We start from the raw sequence: 20,182 nt of genomic DNA, 5'->3' as shown, positions 1-20,182 counted from the left end.
TTTTTCGTATGCTATCAAACACACTTCTAAATCATGTAGTGTAGAAAAGGACATGCCACTCTATTCCTACGTTTTTCCTATTTCTGCATTTTGAGAATCCTACAAATCAATATTTTGGGACGAAGGGAGTATAATCCATATTTGGTTGCTCTAATTTATGGCCAAAGTTAAATTTTGGGGGTGCATGCACACTTTTTATTCAGTGGAGCGGAGGAAGTACACTTATCACACTCGATTCCAAAAAAGTTTAGTTTTTTTTATTCAATTACTAAATTATTTTGCGCATATAGGGTGTGCTAGCACCCAAGAGCCCAAGATCTTGTCAAAGCTTTCATGCCAGAATAGCTTACATTGAAATCGCAAGTTTGGTTTCTTGCTTCTGCCTCCGATCAATAGTCATAACAGGATAAATGCAACACAACCAAGAAAATGTAAACAAAATAGAGTGGAGCAGGTAAGGTCAAACAAACCATTGTCACATACATCAAGCTGATGCTCCGTTGCACAACTCTGATAGTTTACCACATATTACCACGACTGACGGGCACACAGTAAGTTTCATCACGTCTGTCCACAAGATCTACCTTTGGACTACAATCACTTCCGGTTCCAGAAACCAAGGGCTACAAACCACATCTTATCCATCATTTATCGGTGAGAAGATGGTAAAGGGCCGCAGCCTCCCCGAGCCGCCGCAAATTGTCCTCCTTACGAGCTCCGGTACGACCATTTCTTGCAGAGACAAGACAAGCCAGTGAATCAAAAAACAGTCCGGTCCAGCTAGCTAGCTAGCTATCTGTTTCACTAGTACTTTTCCAAGGATGTTACTGTTATATCTTTACCTCTTGTCGAGCTCCACCTTCTTCTCAAGGCCTCGCACCATACTGCCCAGCCCTCTTATGTGGTGCCGCAGGGCCCCGGCGAATCCACGCCCTTCTTCCGACTCGCACAGCTTCATCAAAATTCCACATGCGATGAAAAACATGTCCGTTTTGTTCCTGGGGGCAACAATAAATAAAGTATCATCTCAGGAATTACAGGCTCATTAATCAGAACAACAAGGACAACTGAAGTTGCAAATTTTCAAAACTGTATGAGTTCCCAATCTTGCAGGTTGAAGGGGAACACTTGTGAGTTGGATTCTGTATACAGGCAGGCAACCCACTTGGCTTTGGGAAGACAGAGGCTGCAGTGACAAACTACTTAAACATGGGGAAAATCTATAGTGGGGCACTAGCTTCAGTGGAGCTTCTATTTTGAGTATGTCAAAAAATCGCTCGACATGGTCCTTATTGTGTAATCATGTCATGTGAATGAGCAAGCAATGAACTACAGGGAAAACCAAAATGATACGTACTACTGTACTTAGGAGTAGTCAAAAAATGCACTGGACACCTGGTCCTTGATGTGTAATCAAGCCACGTGAATGAGCAAGCAATTAACTACAGGGAAAACCAAAATGATACTACTTAGGAGTAGTCAAAAAATGAACTCAATACTGAGAGAAATTACCGCAGCAGCTCCTGGAAAATAGTGTTAACCAACTGTGGATTGTTAGCTAACACTGGTCGAACATTTGGGAACCGCGCAATGTTCCGCAGTGTGTAGAGTACTTGCTTCAAAACTTCCTGGTCAGGGATCCCTCGGTTAAGTCGAGGGATTTGCTTCAGCAGAATGTCTACAGCACCGGCATCAACAAGTGTCTCACAACACTTCTCGGAAAGCTCTGTAGCAATACCTGGAGGAGAAACGGTACAGATATAGTAAACCGCAGGACTCCTGAAGCAAGTGCCCAGTAAAGGATCAGAAAACAGCACGGTCCTAAGAATGTGAAGGAAGTAAATATGAAACAAAGAACACAACAACACTGACATGAAACCAGGCTAGAGAAATACTTCAAAATGTAATCTTAAAGAATATATATTTACTTAATGTCGTGCAAGTTTGTCGAATACTGCTGATGCTCCTACATCCAGTGATTTGTGACAGCGCAGCAATTAGTCTATTGATCAGGCGCATGCCATCATCAACTTGTGCAGAAGCCTTCTGAATTCTAGACCTTATGTAAACAACTTCTTCCTTTGAAGCTTTCCTCACATGGTATGCTTTGACGAATGACTGCAAAATTCAAGTGGTCGAATGTCATGTGAAAGGAAATGCACCATTTTATATAAGTTCTTGAAGAAACTTGAAACACACACAAAAAAGAAGGAAGTGTACTCATGTAAGAAATCATATGGTGGATGTTGGTCATGACCTGAATAATAGTTATAGACTTCTTTTTTCTAATAGCAGATTGTCGTGCTATCCAACCACGAACATGGGATTGAATAGTAGTCGCAGCTCTTTTCCTTGATTCAAGAAACATAACATTTCTCCACCATCTCTGCAAATAGACTGATCATATACCTTTCCCCCGTTACAATCCAATATAGAAAGTAGCAAAAAATAGCACACATACTTGAATGACGTGGACGCAGCAAGTAATTCGTTTGACTTGTTTCCGAGCCAACCAACCACGAACTGATGATTGAATTGAGATTGCTGATAGTTTGATAGACTGGTGCAATAGGACCTTCCTCCACCATCTTTGTAGCCTTAAGGTTGAGTACAACACAATTTTGAGTTCAGTACTCTGGTGAGATCTTTTATGCTGACTTTGGTCAAGGCTAACAAGGCTAGTGTAGGTTTGCAGTGAAGAACCTGCATGAGTAATGCGGGTCAGTAGCCAACAAGAACGCATCAAAAGAATACATACTAACCTAATAGTCGCTTTCTTGCGAAACCTCCTCTGGCAATACGCTGAATGTCTAGTGCAGCATTGTGAAACCGCTGAAAGGCCCAGCTACACAAGTTGTGTCTGGCTACAGATTGGATTACAGTGATAGCTTCAACTTGCTTTGTGAAACACATCCGCATCGTGAAACCACGCCAGTGGCTCTGGATTTTGGTTGCAGCATATATTCTTGAGGATCTATTGTGTACAAATCTTCTATATGCAAATTGTATCTTTTGAACAGCCATTATGTCTTTGCGAAGTGAGAAATCGAGCTGGGCAGATACAGGATGTTCATGCTGGAATGAAGCTCCACAAGAAATATTGCTTCCACAGTCCACATCAGCCTCGCACGCAAGTCTAGTGGCTGATGCTATGCTGTCAGTCTCAATCTCACATGGCTGATGGCTGACGGAATCTACAGAACCACTCTTAATGATACTCTGATGAGGACTAGGAGAAGTTACATAGTTGCTGTTTTTGACATGAAGCTGCACAATAGTGACTGTATCTATATGGTTACTCTCATCAAGGCATTGAGGGGCAGCAGAAGTTACCAAGATACCCAAATCCTTGCAAGGTGTTGTCTCATGCTCACCATCGCACATTTCTATGCAATCAGTTTTCGGCGAAGCTGTAGTTTCCAAGAACTCATGGCTTTCAAAAGGCTCAATGTTCTCAGATCTCTTTCTTTCCCCAATCCAAATCCTTACAGCCTGCTGAATCACAATGGTAGATCTTCTCATTCGCACAAATCTATGCCTTTCTAATATGAAAATTAAATATCTGCTGTAGCTTCCTGGAAAGAAATGAACAGCTGGATATTAACAATTATGGTGCGATTTCAGTGTGTGAATAATGAGCAATTAGTAAGGGAAATGTACCATATGCTCGCGCGTGGGTAGGCGAGGCGGCAGTTAGACAGCTAGATTTCCTTGTCATGTTAACAAATGACCATGCTCTTATAGCACCTTGCAGGATAGATATTGACCTCTTAAGCTTATGATATCGGTTCTTTGCAATTATCCGTCGGATTTGAGCTTGTATAATTGTAGCAGCCTTCTCTGGAGAAATATTAACATGACATTCACTAGTTTGCAGAGAATCTTGTGTTGCCAACAAAGCTAGAAACCATCAAACCATGGAAACCTCACAGGTACTTTTTAGCAGCAGAAAACAATGACTAATGCATATTAAAGTATTTGTGAACAGCACTACATAGGCATCAGAGTCTTAAAAACTGGCAGCCTTCTCTGGAGAAATAGTAACATGACATTCACTAGTTTGCAGAGAATCTTATGTTGCCAACAAAGCTAGAAATCATCAAACTATGGAAACCTCACAGGTACTTTTTAGCAGCAGAAAATAATGACTAATGCATATTAAAGTATTTGCGAACAGCACTACATAGGCATCAGAACCTTAAAAAGTGGCGGTTTTCATCTTGTTCAATGTAAAAACAGGACAACCAAATGGAGCGATAAAGGACAAACCCTGGCCAGTGCATGAATCATCTGTGTTACCTGTCTGAGGGGATTGATACTTCACATCATTCTTTCCCGGAGATCTAAGCCTAGCAGAAACTCTATTCTCCAGGCGTTGGCAGTCCAATCTTCCACTGATCGAATTCCGTAGTTGTTCCTATACAAATGAAGGTATTTCATGCATGCTGAACAGAAATGAAAGGAGAGAAATGTGAAAGAAAGATACCAATCTTTTATCATTAGTCAGATGTGAACAAAGGAACGCAATCAAAATTATTGCACCCTTCTCATCGAATAATACATCATTGGCTAAGATGCCACTAGCTGGAAAATCCTGCACATTGCAGAAAAGGCATGAGAAACATATACCTCCTAATTATCCAAATAAATAAGATACTACTACCTGAAGAAAGTCTCCAAGATCTTCTATTTTGCTTGATGGACAGCTGGAGATAGCAGTGGCAGTCTGTTCATGGCAACTGAACAATTCCTTTCGACAATCAGAAAATGTTTTCTGACAACCAACACAAATGAAAGTTAGCACGTAAGATAAAAAAAATGAACAAAAAAAGATGGAAGAAACTAACAATGAAGAGGAAAAACTTTGATGGAAGTTAAAGACAACCTTTAGGGGACACGTATGAATGCTAATGTTCAAATAGTGATTTATGAAGTAGTTCAGTGCTCTCCTGTCAATCTGAGAACTTTCCACACTTAAGCCACATTTTGCGCACACCACCTGTAAAAAAAAGGAAAATGTGTGTAAAAATTACACAAACAAATACCTTACAGCCAAATATGTTGTAAGGTTAAAAATTAACACCGCATCGGTTGAAGAAATAATAAGCTCAAGAGGAGCCATAATTTGGTGGTAGTGAAACTACAAATCTCTGAAACGTTCAAAACAATAGTAAAAAACTCTTAAATGAAATCTGTACAAACCATTACAAATGCCAAACTCTGATCACTATTACTCTATATCTCTTGATCATGGTGATTTGCTAGACTCATGCATTTGAACAAGTAGACAACATAAAGAAGAGAGAAATTAACACCTACCTGAATCCAATCGTAAAGCAAGCCCATGTGCGACTTGGTCACAGAGATTGGTTGTTCCTGACATGAAAGTAGAGCCCCTTACGAAAAGAATAAACTAATATTACTCCCTATCAAAATCACAAGAGAAGCAGACTTATACAGCTGCCTTATCATGGAATTCTGATCTTTTACTTGAGAACTAAAGTTGTACCACGTCAGCGACACTTATTTTGGGACGGAGGGAGTACATAGTTACTGCAAAGCACATATGTCTTGTCCCATTTCTGCCAGCAACGCATAGTTCTGGATGTTTAGTGTTGAAACTTCAATGTGAAGTGCAGTGGAACAGAGTAAAAAATAATTTGGTAACTGCTGGCAATAGTTTAGTGAGAGACAAGACCACTTTTTAGAACAATTACACAAGTAGCCATATGATTCAGTGGTAGTTTAATGGAAGCAAGAACCAGAAAGAAACACTGTCCAGTAATGATAAATTTACGTAAGGAGTACTGGTAGAGGCTAGGGTTCTACCAGGTCTCGGACGTAGATTGTAGGGGTGGAAGTGCGGGCTGCAAGGTTGGGGACGCCGGCGCCGGCGGTTGGGCGCCGTCGCGGCGTGAGAGAGAGAGAGAGAGGCGGCTAGGGTTTGGGGCTCCCGTCTCCTGAGGGAGACGACAACAGAATACTGTTTATTGTCTGCTTAATATCGAAGGGGTACATGTGTTTATATAGGAGGACAGCCTCCACTAAACCCTAGATAACTTGGACTCTAATATAACTTGGACTCTAATATAACTTGGACTCTAAGATAGCTAAGATAACTTGGGCTAAGCCCGTAACTAACCCTGCCCATTGGGCCTCCTCCGTTGGTACGTTGTACCAGTCATAACATCTCTCCCCGCCTTCTCAAACAGCTCGTCCTCGAGCTGAACATCTGGAAACTGCTGGCGGAAATCGTCGAGCTTCTCCCAAGTCGCTTCCTCCTCTGGCAGGCCAGTCCACTGTACCAAGACATGCCAGACGCCGCAACGTTGCTGCGCCTGCAGCACCTTCGCCACTTGTGCGGAAGCTGGAAGGAGGCAGCCATCCGAAGTAGGAGGAAGGGCCGGCGTCGCTGCATGAGGGTCCCCGCGGTAGGCTTTCAGTAAGCCGACATGGAAGATGTCGTGGAGGCGAGAACCAGCTGGCAGCTCCAAGCGGTATGCGAGTGTGCCGACACGCTCCAGCACACGAAAGGGACCGGCGTAGCGAGGTCCCAATTTGCGCTTGGAGCGCGGGTCCAGAGACTGCGTGGTCCCGTGAAGGAGGCGCAGCCACACCCAATCGCCCACCGCGAACTCCGCCTCGCGATGTTGAGCATCGTAGTACTTCCGAGCCAGCTGTTGTGCTTCGTGAAGACGCTGGCGCGCCTCAGCCAGAATGTCGTCGCGGGTGCGGAGTAAGTCGCCCGCCGTCTCGGACCGAGCCGTCCAGGGCTCGTAAGGGAGCATCGCCGGAGGTGGACGCCCGTAGACCACCTCGAAAGGCGTGGTGCGCAGGGCGGAGTGATAGGAGGTCTTGTAGCAGTACTCCGCCCACGCCAACCAGTCCACCCAAGCTCGTGGACGATCACCAGTAACACAGCGCAGGTACATGGCGATCACCTTGTTGACCACCTCGGATTGGCCGTCTGTCTGAGGGTGGAACGCCGTGCTCATGCGGAGCTTCACGCCCGCCAGTCGAAAGAGATCCCGCCAGACATGTCCCGTGAACACGGGATCACGATCGCTGACGATGGAGGAAGGAAAACCGTTGAGGCGGACGATGCCGTCGAAGAAGGCCCGCGCCACGGAGGCGGCTGTATATGGATGACCCAAGGCGATGAAGTGCGCGTATTTGGAGAAGCGGTCAACCACCGTGAGGATGACGGACTTGCCGCCCACCTTGGGAAGGCCCTCGATGAAGTCCATGGAAATATCCGCCCACACCTGGGAGGGTACGTCCAGCGGCTGCAGTAGACCCGCGGGTCGTAGTGTCTCCGTCTTGTTCCGCTGGCACGTCACGCACGACCGCACCCAGTCGCGGACCATCGCGCCATCACCGGGGATGTAAAAATCAGCACGGAGACGATGGAGAGTCTTCTGCACGCCCTCGTGCCCTGCAGAGTGCGCCAAAGTCAGGACCTGGTGGCGCAAGTCGCCATGGTCGGGCACGAAGATGCGACGGCCATGTAGAAGCAGCCCCTCGTCCAAGCGCCAGGGTGCGTCCAGCTCGCCGGCGTCAAGGCGCTGGCGCAGGCCCTGCGCGTCCGCGTCCGTCGAAGTTGCCCGGCGAATGTCGTCGATGAAGGCGAAAGATGGCCCGGAGCGGATGCACATGATAGCCAGCCATGGCAACGTCGTCCACGACATCCTCAGTGTCGCGGCGGGACAAGGCGTCGGCGACCGTGTTGAGACGGCCGGGGCGGTACTCGACGGTGAAGTCGAAGCCGAAGAGCTTGCTGATCCACTGGTGCTGCGGAACGGTGGAGAGGCGCTGGTCCAGCAAGAACTTGAGGCTGTAGTCGTCGATGAAGGCGAAAGATGGCCCGGAGCGGATGCACATGATAGTGCCAGCCATGGCGACGTCGTCCGCGACATCCTCAGTGTCGCGGCGGGACAAGGCGTCGGCGACCGTGTTGAGACGGCCGGGGCGGTACTCGACGGTGAAGTCGAAGCCGAAGAGCTTGCTGATCCACTGGTGCTGCGGAACGGTGAAGAGGCGCTGGTCCAACAAGAACTTGAGGCTGTAGTGGTCCGTACGCACACGGAATGACCGACCCCAAAGATAAGGCCGCCAGTGGCGCACCGCCTGAACCAGCCCAATAAGCTCGCGCTCGTAGGCTGCGAGCTTGTGATGGCGAGCGGCGAAGGGGCGGCTGAAGAAGGCGAGCGGTCCCTCGCCCTGGTGGAGGACGGCGCCGAAGCCGATGCCAGAGGCGTCGCAGTCCACCACGAACGGCATATCAAAGTCCGGCATCTGGAGGACGGGTCCCGTCGTGAGCGCCCGCTGGAGAGCCTCGAATGCCGTAGTCGCCTCCTCGTCCCAGGAGAAGGCGTCGCGTCGAAGGAGACGCGTTAGTGGCGCGGCGATGAGGCTGAAGTCCCGGATGTACTTCCGGTAGTAGCCGGCGAGGCCCAAGAAGCCCCGGAGCGCCCGCGGTGACCGCGGGGTCGGCCACGCGGCGACGGCGGCGACCTTGTCCGCGTCCATCGCTACCCCGTCCGCTGAGATGACGTGCCCCAGGTACGCGATGGAGGTCGTGCCGAATGAGCACTTCGAGCGCTTGAGGTGAAGACGATGCGCTCGAAGCTCGTTGAAGATGATGGCCACGTGCTGGAGGTGCTCCGCCCAAGATGCACTGTAGATAAGAATGTCATCAAAGAAAACAAGCACAAAGCGGCGCAAGTATGGGCTGAGCACGTCGTTCATCAGGGCCTGGAAGGTCACCGGCGCGTTGGAGAGGCCGAACGGCATCACCAGGAACTCGAAGTGGGCATGGTGAGTGCGGAACGCCGTCTTCTCAATGTCGCCTGGGTGCATGCGCACCTGATGGTAGCCCGAGCAAAGGTTGAGCTTGGTGAAGAAGCGCGCTCCGTGTAGCTCGTCCAAGAGCTCATCCACGACGGGGATGGGGAACTTGTCCTTGGACGTTAGGGCGTTGAGGGCGCGGTAGTCGATGCAGAAGCGCCATGTGCCGTCAGGCTTGCGCACAAGGAGCACCGGGGCGGAGAACGGCGATGTTGAAATCCGGATGATGCCCTGCGCGAGCATGACCGCCACCCGACGCTCGAGCTCATCTTTCTGCAGCTGAGGGTACCGGTACGGGCGCACGGCGACAAGTGCCGTGTCAGGCAGCAGGTGGATGCGGTGGTCACAGGGCCGCGTGGGAGGGAGGCCCTGTGGCTCGTCGAAGATGTCGTTGTGCTGTTGCAGGAGGTCGGCCAAGAGGGGATGCGCCTCGTCCAGTGCGTCCGCCATCAACTGGAGTTGCGGAGTCGCGGCGCCGGAGCCGCCGATGCCTGTCCACTGAACGCGACGGCCGCCCTCGCACCAGAAGATGAGGGACAGCACATCGAGGTCCCAAAGGATGGGGCCGAGAGTGGACAGGAAGTCGATGCCGAGGATGAAGTCGTAGCAGCCCAGGTCGATGCCGACGCGGTCGATGGAGAACGGCTCGTCGCCGATGAGGACGGGAACCTGCCGCGCCACCCCCTGGCAAGCAAGGCGGTCCCCGTTGGCGACGATGACGCTGAACTTCTCTGAGCCTACCGGTTGGAGTGCGAGGCGGCGCATGGCGTCCCCGGACAGGAAGTTGTGCGTCGAACCCGTGTCCACGAGCGCGGTGAGATGCTCCCCGTTGATCATCACCGGAAGCAGCATCGTCTTTGCCGTCTTGATGCCAGCCATGGCATGAAGGGAGACGGCGAAGGCAGTCGCGTCGACCTCACCCTGGCGGTCTCGAACCTCCGGACTTTCCTCCAGGCTCCGTACGCATCGAGACCGCCAGGTGACCGCCAGGGTGAGGTCGCGGATCGCCGAGGACATCTCCGCCAGGGAGAGGACGGGGCGGCTTCGGCCGCCAGGGCCGCGGTACCGGAGGCGGCCGGCGGCGGCGACTGGTGCGAGGTGGCGGGGAAGGCGGCGGTGGTGGTGGGAAGGTCCGACAAACTCATCGAACCCAAGCTACCTGATACCAAATTGGTAGAGGCTAGGGTTCTACCAGGTCTCAGACGTAGGTTGTAGGGGTGGAAGTGCAGGCTGCAAGGTTGGGGACGCCGGCGCGGCGTGAGAGAGAGAGAGAGAGAGGCGGCTAGGGTTTGGGGCTCCCGTCTCCTGAGGGAGACGACAACAGAATACTGTTTATTGTCTGCTTAATATTGAAGGGATACATGTGTTTATATAAGAGGACAGCCTCCACTAAACCCTAGATAACTTGGACTCTAATATAACTTGGACTCTTAATATAACTTGGACTCTAATATAACTTGGACTCTAATATAGCTAAGATAACTTGGGCTAAGCCCGTAACTAACCCTGCCCATTGGGCCTCCTCCGTTGGTACGTTGTACCGGTCATAACAAGTACACCTTGCAATCCTGTGTAATAGGGTGCTACTTATGTCTAAGTGGAATACAAAAGATTACTGGAAATAGCTAAATTGGATCTTTTGGGTACAAGAAACTTACCACCGCCAGTGCTTTTAACCTGGATAGTTCACGAGCCAGTGAAGTTTTATTTACTACCAAGGGTAACTGCACAAGAGCACAGGGTTATATACTTGAAGAACGACATGCTAGAGATAATTTGTGCACTATTTGCAACATAACTATTTCTTATGAGTTATATTGTGCAACATGTTAGTCTACACAGTGCAGGACATCATATGGAAAAAGTTATACCAGGTTTGTGCCATAATTTATTAACTTGGATAAGAATTGATAATAAAACAGAAGGACCAAAAGCCAAAAGAATACAGTTTCTCACTAAGTAGAAATTCGCTGCTGCAACCCTTCTGACTTAGGCAACTAGAGTAACAGTCATCAGATATTATTTAGACTGGGGGAAGAATTTAGTGCTGAGAAGTACAACATATCCCCACTGTAACCCAGCCTATGAAGTGAGTAAGAAGACAAAACTGAACATTGAATAATCCATTATCTTTATTTTTTTAATACAAATGAAAGGTGTGTTATAACTTATAAAACTTCGACTGGAGTAACGCGATACTGAATATTAAGATTAACCTGCATATGAATGAACATATTCCATAGCAACGAAAGAATTAGTTCCTTGTCGCCATTAGCAATATCTTCTGCTGAAATTGTGACTCCATCTGCATCAGATATTGGAACCCCGGCTTGCTTGATATACTGGATAGCCGTGGTGCAATTCTGTAATTTCTTTTTATGTGTATCTGATGGAGCAATCACTTTCTGAAATAAAATATGATGTCTCTGTAAATCCAATAACAATAAACATCTGGCTAGTGTGGGGCAAGTAAATACGTACCAAAATAATCGATGCGTCAGAAAGCAGGAGCTGAACAACTCTACAAAGGATTATGCCATCATGGAGATCTTCAAATAAGTTTCCTATAGTGAAATCATACTCTGACAGCGCAAGCTGGTAAGGAAACATAATTAGAGAAATTCACCAAATATTCAAAGGAAATTTATAGCCAAAACATAAAATGACATAATTCAGCAATATGTTGCATGGTTATTGTTCTTTTGGGACCATTTATTGCATAATTTTAGAGCACGGTAGTGCTAGCTATCACCATACCTGTTGATAATTCAGTTTGTAGCCCATGATTGACAGATGCACCAGGAGATCACCTTCTCCATGCATGGCCTCAGCCAAAGACTCTGCAATTCAGGAACAAGTAAAAGAAGACATGGTCCGTTGAATAAAATACATGCAAGTTCACAAATAAAATAAACCAGAATTAGATGGGTTTGCTACTTTACTCTGAATAATTTGCTGGCTAGATTTTATGTTGGCTCGGTGACAAAACAATGGAGGGGATCCACCGTCAAGGCTATCAATTCCAAATTTGAGAGGTAGGGTTCTTTCCATTTTCGCCCTATCTAGAGCAGCGACGAGCAGAAACATTCTTTTCAGTATAATGTTGCCCAATGTTTCAGTATAGCCTGTCCCATTTTGACCAAACAATTGCTTCTCCAGAAGAAGTTTCAGAAAGTGAACCTCCTTGTCCCGTTTCCAAGATCCACTCTGTAGCAAGCAATCACCCCCAAGAACAATATGCAGGCCTACCCTGAGCCACTCTGGATTGTAACACAAGAAAATTCTAGTTGCATTCTCTTTCAGCCTAAGATCAGTAACAATTGGGCAATGGGCTTTCATCTTCAGTCTTCTCTCATCAATGTTCTGTAAAAGAAGAAACATTACTGCTTAGAGTATCTTATTAATGGTGCTGCCCACTGAAGTCAGCTCAAAACTACTCTGTTTAAGATATTCTAGCTGTAGTAAATTTTAGAGATACAAAATCACAGTGTTAGATTACCTAATTTGATTTTAATGAAATTGGAGGCACACGCTCCGTTCATGGGGAAAAACACCACAATAAAGAGATGCGCAACATACCAACATACAGCATGATATGTCCAACTCACCCAAAGATTTTTCTGCTACCGGTATGTTGTTTTCAAAGAGGATTCCACACGGTCCACTATCACCTATGTGCTGCAAATGGCAACTCTAACAATGCCACTAAATTAAGATCAACTAACTTCATTTGCCTAGCAATACGCCTGAAATGTAGAAGTTAATCATGTTGTTTCTTTAGGATTAGGAAAGAAAGCCAAACCGAGTCCTAGTAGTATTAGGATTCCTAGTCCTAGTCTATTTTCATAGTCCCTTGTGGACGTGTATAAAAGACACCCTAGGGGTGTTGATTGTAACATCAGAAAAACGAAAAGCAATACAAAGCAAAGGCTCGACACGGACCTTTAGCCATCAAATCCATCGATCAGTTTTATTCGTGTCGCTAGTTACGCAAGTTCCGTCAAGTAGCCGGCCGAAGCAAGAATCGCGTAGGCACGCCTGTACGGCTGCATAGGCACGTTCAAAAGCCAACAATTGGTATCTAGAGCCTCGACGATCTACGATCTACGATGACGGACAGCGACGTTGAGTCGGTCAAGTCCGGCAAGAACGGCGACAAGGTGAAGAAGGGCGTCAAGTCAGCAACCAGTGGTGGAGGAACGAGCGGCGCCAACGTCCAGGCGCAACGCAACATCCCCATCCAGTACCCGATGCTCACCGACGCCAACTACGGCGTGTGGGCGGTGAAGATGAAGATTATTCTCCGAACCCTTCGAGTGTGGCAGGCAATCACGGACGACGACGTCGATGACGAGTCCGACGAAGGTGCCATGGCCGCCATAGCCCAGTCTATGCCGGATTCCGTGCTGATGACATTGGCGAAGTTCGAGACGGCAAGAGAGGCGTGGAACGCACTCAAGGAGATGAGGATCGGAGAAGATCGCGTCACCAAGGCAAGGGCACAAGTGCTGAAGCGCCAATTTCACAAGTTGCAGATGGAGGAAACTGAATCGGTGAATGACTACGCCATGCGTCTTACTACTTTGGTGGGAGAGATCCGCGCGCTTGGTGCAAAGCTCGATGAGACCGAGATCGTGGAGAAGTTTTTCAGTTCAGTCACTGATAAATTCACGTACATCATCGGCACGCTCGAGCAGCTTTACGACATCGACGACATGACCATAACGTAGGCGATCGGACGATTGCGGACATGGGAAGAGAATGCTCGTGGCTGTCGGAAAGGCAAAGGAGGAGGTAGTGACCAACTCATGTACTCGCGCGCAGATTGGGAGGCCCCAAGTAGCAAAGGAAGGCGTGACGGTGGCGAAGGCTCAAGCAACACGAAGGGCGATGGACAAACCGGAAAAGGCAAAGGAAAAGGCAAACCACAAGGTCGTGGTAAGGCGGGCCAATCTAAAGAGCAGAAACCACGGAACTTGGACTTGTCCGAGGTCAAGTGCTATAACTGCAATAAGATGGGTCACTTTGCGAAGGATTGTCCAAAGCCTAACAAGCGGGAGATCAAGGCAAATTTGGCAAAGCAGGAAGACGAAGGTCCAGGTCTTCTGATGGCCGAAGTTTGTGATCTCGCTGAAACGGTGGTTGTGAAACCAAGCCGGAAGGTGCTACTTCATGAGGAAAAAGTGACACCAAAGTTATCCGGTGATCAAAACGTGTCATGGTATCTCGACACAGGTGCCAGTAATCACATGACGGGGTGCAAGGAGAAATTCCTCGAGCTGGAATACGATGTTGAAGGCTCGGTCAAGTTCGGTGATGGTTCAAATGTGGAGATTTGTGGGCAAGGATCTGTCCTCTTCGAGGGTCTCACAGGCGAACATCGCATACTCACCGAAGTGTACTACATCCCACGGCTTCGCAACAACATCATCTCTATCGGGAAGCTTGACGAGAATGGATGCAAGGTGGATATCGAGAACGGAGTGATGACGATCTTCGACAACCTCCGGAACGTGCTAACTCGTGTTAGTCGCACACGGAACATGCTCTATATCCTCAACCTTGATCAATCTCAACCGGAGTGTTGGCTCGCCAAGAGTGATGATGATTCGTGGTTATGGCATGCTAGATTTGGACACGTTAACTTCTACGCCTTGAAGAAGATGTCAAAGATGGAGATGGTATCCGGGATGCCAGTTATCGACCATGTTGATCGAGTATGTAACGGGTGCTTGGTTGGAAAACAGCACCGCAGGCCGTTCCCTGCTCAGTCTACCTATCGTGCAAGTGATGCACTCGAGCTGCTCCATGGTGATCTATGTGGCCCTATCACCCCGGCAACTCACGGAGGAAAGAAGTACTTCTTCCTTGTGGTAGATGACTACTCGAGATATATGTGGGTCGTTCTCCTACGATCTAAAGATGAGGCGTTTTGAAGCGTTCAAGAAGCTGAAGGCTGCAACGGAGATGGAACACAAGTTGAAGGTTCGCGCTCTACGGACAGATCGCGGCGGAGAGTTTACGTCGAACGAATTCAACGATTACTGCGAGAAGATTGGCATAAAAAGGTTCCTCACGGCACCTTACACGCCGCAGCAGAACGGGGTCGTTGAAAGGCGCAATCGGACCGTCGTTGACATGGCAAGGAGTTTACTCAAGAGCAAGAACCTGCCGGGGACTTTTGGGGGAGAAGCTGTCTCGACGGCGGTCTATCTTCTCAACCGGGCTCCAACGAAGGCGGTGGTCGGCAAGACTCCGTATGAAGCAATTTACGGACGTAAGCCGAATGTGTCTCATCTACGGACATTCGGGTGCGTGGCACATGTGAAGACGGCGGAGCCGCACCTCTCAAAGCTTGCCGATCGTAGCACCAAGATGGTGTTCGTCGGATACGAGAGAAGTTCCGGCACCAAGGCATACCGTTTCTATGATCCACAAACCAAGCGTCTACGGATTTCACGCGACGTCGTGTTTGAAGAAAACCAAGCGTGGAATTGGAGCGCCGCAGCCGACGATGCTCCAAACAGTAACATATTCAAGGTTGAATTTCCAACTGTTGATGATGCAGGGGAGGATGTCCAGGTGGTTGGCAAGACGCCCAACCAAGGTGAACACAATGGTAGTGATCATCATGGTGCCGACACCGACAATGACGCGCATAGGTCGCAAGGAGATAGCGACAACGCCGCGCACGACACAGGCAGAGATCTCGACGACAACATCGACAATGAGGCGCATAGTGACGACGACAATCAAGATGATGATCACGGTCACGACGACTACGCCGACGACGCGGATGTCGATGACACACCAGGGTCTCAGCCGTCTTCCTCAAGTGCATCAACACCGACACAATTTGTGTCGCCTCCTTCGCAAGCCACAACGGACTCCTTAGGGCCTCGTCGCTACAAGACCCTCAAGAAAGTCTACAAGTACACAAAGCCAGTTACGCTCGAGTACTCCGGACTATGTCTGTTCGGAGTTGAGGAGCCGGCGAACTTCGTAGAGGCGAGCAAAAGTCCTAGCTGGACGCACGCCATGGATGAGGAGATGAAGGCAACTGAGAGCAATGGCACGTGGACTTTGGTAACCCGACCTCCAAACCAAAAGACGATAGGTTTGAAGTGGGTTTTACAAGTTAAAGAAGGACACGGAGGGTGCCATTGTGAAGTACAAGGCAAGACTCGTTGCAAAGGGCTACGTTCAACATCAAGGAGTTGACTATGATGAGGTGTTTGCACCGGTTGCTCGAATCGAGACGGTGAGAGTGCTCCTAGCTTTGGCAGCACAAGAGGATTGGAAGGTTCATCATATGGATGTTAAATCCGCTTTCCTCAACGGCGATCTCACAGAAGAAGTGTACGTGGAACAACCCCTCGGCTACGAGAAGAAAGGCGAAGAAGGGAAAGTTTACAAGCTCAAGAAGGCACTTTACGGTTTGAAGCAAGCGCCAAGAGCCTGGAACTCAAAGTTAGACCGAAGTCTGGTCTCGCTCGGGTTCAAGAGATGTTCCCTCGAGCACGCAGTCTATACAAAGAACTCCAAAGGCTCAAACCTGCTAGTTGGAGTTTATGTCGACGATCTGATTATCACCTGACATAGCGTACAAGAAATTGAACGTTTCAAGGCGCAAATGAAGAACAAGTTTAGCATGAGTGATCTGGGATTACTCAGCTATTACTTGGGCATCGAAGTGAAGCAAAGCTCCGGAGAGATTTCCCTATGTCAATCGGCTTATGCGGTCAAGTTATTGGAAAAGTGTGGCATGTCCGATTGCTACGAGACACAAGTTCCAATGGACCAACGTCACAAGTTGAGCAAGCGTAGCTCAAATCCGCCGGTGGACACCACAATGTATCGAAGCGTTGTGGGCAGCCTAAGATATTTGGTGCATACCCGACCTGACTTGGCTTATTCAGTCGGGATCGTGAGTCGTTTCATGGAGAATCCGACAACCGAAAACATGAGCGCGGTCAATCAAATCTTGCGCTATGTGAAAGGCACCATTAATATTGGTTGCACGTACAAAAAGGGAAAGGAAGGATTGATCCTTCGTGGATATTCAGATAGTGACATGGTAGGTGATGTTGATGACCGAAAGAGCACAACGGGCATGGTTTTCTACCTTGGCCCGAATCCGATTAGCTGGAATTCTCAGAAGCAAAAGGTGGTGGCACTGTCTTCATGCGAGGCAGAATACATAGCGGCAAGCACGGCGGCTTGTCAAGCAGTGTGGCTGAGAAGACTCCTAGCTATTCTTGCAAAGCGGGAGGTGCAGAAGGTGTCACTGAAGATCGATAACCAAGCTGCAATCTCGTTGTGCAAAAATCCGGTTCATCACGAAAGGAGCAAGCACATAGATACCCGGTTCCACCATATCCGGGAGTGCATTGAAGAAGGGTTGATCGAGGTTCAACATGTGAACACGAAAGACCAACTTGCCGATATTTTCACCAAGTCCCTCGGTCGACAGAAGTTCATCGAGATGAGGAGGAAAGTCGGAGTGCAAGAAGTGAAGTCAAGCAACAAGATTAAGGAGGTGAATGTAGAAGTTAATCATGTTGTTTCTTTAGGATTAGGAAAGAAAGCCAAACCGAGTCCTAGTAGTATTAGGATTCCTAGTCCTAGTCTATTTTCATAGTCCCTTGTGGACGTGTATAAAAGACACCCTAGGGGTGTTGATTGTAACATCAGAAAAACGAAAAGCAATACAAAGCAAAGGCTCGACACGGGCCTTTAGCCATCAAATCCATCGATCAGTTTTATTCGTGTCGCTAGTTACGCAAGTTCCGTCAAGTAGCCGGCCGAAACAAGAATCGCGTAGGCACGCCTGTACGGCTGCATAGGCACGTTCAAAAGCCAACATGAAACGCCAATGGTTGAACGAATGTTGAAACTGGGGTGGAAGGACCATTTACTATTCTCACAATCTAAAGAATCCAATCCCCTAGCTTGTAGAATAAAGGCCCTAGAAAAATCCTCACCTTACAAATTTGGCACATCATGATGAGCACCTCCTCGCACGCCTCCGTGCTCATGTACTTGCCCATCCTCTCCTTCACATCATCCAAGCTGCACACCTCCCTCAAGGACTCCCTTAACACGGCCACCATGGCAGGTGTCATCGCCCTCCTCTTCTCCCTGTAGCAGCGGTCCCTGCCGCGGTGCCGCTTCGGGCTGCTCCCCCGCGCGCGCTCGCCATCGAGCGTGTCACGCTTGCCGGCAACAGTGACGCGTGTGGCCGTGGCGGCTGCAGCAGGGGAGCAGCCGCAGGCGGAGGGGTCGCGGAGTAGGAGGGAGAGCCATGACGAGGCGGAGGCGGCGAAGGAGCGGAGGGCGCGCTCGCGGCCGGACTCGGCGCGGCGGGCGGAGCGCGACTGGTCGAGTTCGAGGACGCGGAGGCGGCGGGCGAGGGGCGTCGGGGTCGCCGCGCCGTCGAGGGCCTTCCTGCGGCCGATGGGCGTCGGGGTCGCAGCGCTGGCGTGGGGCCTCCTGCAGCTGCGGGCCAGGGTCGTCGGGATGGGGGCAGGGAGTGGTGTTTTGGAGGCGGTGAAGAAGAGCGGGGAGGGAGATCTGGGGTTAGGTTTTGGGGTGCCGAGGTTGGAGACGTCGCGGAAGGGGGGGTCGGTGAGCTCGCCGCGGTTCATGGCGACGGAGGAAGGAAGACGTTCTACAAGATTTTGCAGCGGGCGGGTAGGGCTTCCGTGGGATGTGGGACTGGGAGGCTCGCAGAGGAGCGGGGATTGTGGGGGCAGTGGTTGGAATTGGTGTATTTGGGGTTTGAGCGGGAAGTTAATTGGTGGACGACCAACGGTCGCATTTCGAAACGAAGGCTCCTCTGCTCAATCTGTTCGGAGACCGCCATGGATGTTCAAAATTAAGAGCATATGTTTAGGACTACTTCAATTTATCAAAATCAATTTTACTTCATTAAATTCACTTTAAAGCAGTTTTATATAGAAGCTATAACATTATCAAGAAAATGTTTGGCTTCCATCTAACTTCACCTTCAAGAATACAAATTTTGGTGGAAAGAATCTATTTGATTGGTTAAGAGGGAATAAATGAAGGGGTATACACTTACTGGTGACACTGGTGAGTAATTTCCCTCCAACTCCACCTTCTATAGTTTTTTGGAGCACCTTGTAAGGAGTTTAATAAAAACTTTGAAGTTGTACCCTAGATTTTAGTTTTTTTGCGGAGCGACATATCATGAAATTACCCCGTTTGACCTGTCTTTTTTGGAGCAAAGCTGAATTTTAAGGAGCAGAGCACTTCCAAACAGGCTCTAAAACAACTATAGTAGCGCTTTTCTTAACAAGGGAGGGGGTAGGAATGAGAATTAAAAGGATACAAGACTACATTTATTATTGGTTAGAGTGACTGGGAATTTATAAGTGAATAATCATGGGACTTGACACTCTAACTCTCACGAACTGTTTGGTCCTCTTTTTGTAAAGAAATATAAGAGCATTTCCAACAGCTTTGTATATTTGCACTTGTTTGCTATTTTACAAATATTGGTCAAAAAAGCTTCTCCAACAACCCTTCTACAAGTGGTCCTCCATCAGTTTTTTTACAAAGCTTGCTATATTTGCACCCACACTTTGCATATTTGCCAAGTCAAATGCCACTTTAGCAAGCCTCTTAAAGCCTCACTTTGTGTCAATGACACGTGAGTCCGTGTATGTGTGTGTGCGTGTATGTGCGAGTGTGTACGTGCACGTGTTTTTTTGTACTTGTACGCGTGTGTTGTCACATCCCTGACCCCTTAAGCAAGTTAGCTTTGTGCTCATGTTTTCTTTGCATTGCATTTAGGAAATTCTCAACAAGAACAAAGCAAGTGGTGAAGGAAAATTCTAAAACCCTAGCCACTTCTCAAATTAAAGGAAATTCCAAACTAGTTAAAATCAATGAACCCAAAATGGCCTCAAGAAAAGTTCAATCTTTTTGATAAATCATGAAAGAAAATGAGCAATGAAGAAAACCATTTTCTTGAAACTTTAAGCATTTTAAATAAATGCAAAAAGCTACTGGTTTCAAGTTTTAAATTTGAAATCAGAAACTTTAAACTTTCAAAAATGTTGAAAACTTTGGGAATGGTTGGAAATATTCCAACAAATATTCAGGTGTGTTTAAAATAGTTTTTATAAACTATTTGGGAGCTGAAATAAATAGCAAGTTAATGAAATAGCAAAACAGAAACAAATCAGGAAAAAAAACAAAAGAGAAAGAAAGAGGAAACCTTACCTGCCGCTCACCTGGCCCGACCCAACTGCTCCTGTCGTCTTCCTCCTCGCCAGTAGGAGCAGGAGGTGGCCGCCGCGTCGCCGCG

General features: G+C 48.2%; 1 protein-coding gene across 5 annotated transcripts; it reads right to left on the bottom strand.

Moving 5' to 3' along the window:
- Window positions 1–455: 455 nt before the first annotated feature.
- Window positions 456–18,227, bottom strand: LOC123425887 (abnormal spindle-like microcephaly-associated protein homolog). Of its 5 annotated transcripts, none has more exons than XM_045109639.1 (19): window positions 17,832–18,200; window positions 11,790–12,210; window positions 11,605–11,687; window positions 11,329–11,442; window positions 11,064–11,252; window positions 10,506–10,571; window positions 5,320–5,376; window positions 4,886–4,999; window positions 4,664–4,774; window positions 4,487–4,594; window positions 4,300–4,417; window positions 3,661–3,840; window positions 2,763–3,575; window positions 2,462–2,703; window positions 2,258–2,386; window positions 1,929–2,118; window positions 1,513–1,738; window positions 843–998; window positions 456–732 (listed from the first exon to the last, which is right to left on the bottom strand). In XM_045109639.1, exons 1-19 carry the CDS (start codon window positions 17,970–17,972, stop codon window positions 645–647), a joined length of 3,546 nt encoding a protein of 1,181 aa, XP_044965574.1. In that variant the 5' UTR covers window positions 17,973–18,200; the 3' UTR covers window positions 456–644. The 5 variants fall into 5 exon arrangements, with proteins under 5 accessions (XP_044965574.1, XP_044965577.1, XP_044965575.1 ...); XM_045109642.1 differs by having other exon boundaries at window positions 3,375–3,575; window positions 17,832–18,196; XM_045109640.1 differs by lacking the exon at window positions 5,320–5,376 and having other exon boundaries at window positions 17,832–18,199.
- Window positions 18,228–20,182: the final 1,955 nt, after the last annotated feature.

This window comes from Hordeum vulgare, chromosome 2H, assembly GCF_904849725.1.
Source record: "Hordeum vulgare subsp. vulgare chromosome 2H, MorexV3_pseudomolecules_assembly, whole genome shotgun sequence".
Taxonomy (NCBI): domain Eukaryota; kingdom Viridiplantae; phylum Streptophyta; class Magnoliopsida; order Poales; family Poaceae; genus Hordeum; species Hordeum vulgare.
This window is presented reverse-complemented; position numbering and strand designations above follow the sequence as displayed.

What these genes read in the sequence shown, in the direction of transcription:
- LOC123425887 (XM_045109639.1), bottom strand. Translation starts at nt 17,972, where the DNA reads ATGACACCTGCCATGGTGGCCGTGTTAAGGGAGTCCTTGAGGGAGGTG. An exon ending in TGCTTTACGATTGGATTCAG is followed by an intron (nt 5,000 to 5,319) that starts GTAGGTGTTAAT and finishes TTTTTTTTACAG; the next exon opens with GTGGTGTGCGCAAAATGTGG. An exon ending in CGCAAGAAAGCGACTATTAG is followed by an intron (nt 2,704 to 2,762) that starts GTTAGTATGTAT and finishes TTACTCATGCAG; the next exon opens with GTTCTTCACTGCAAACCTAC.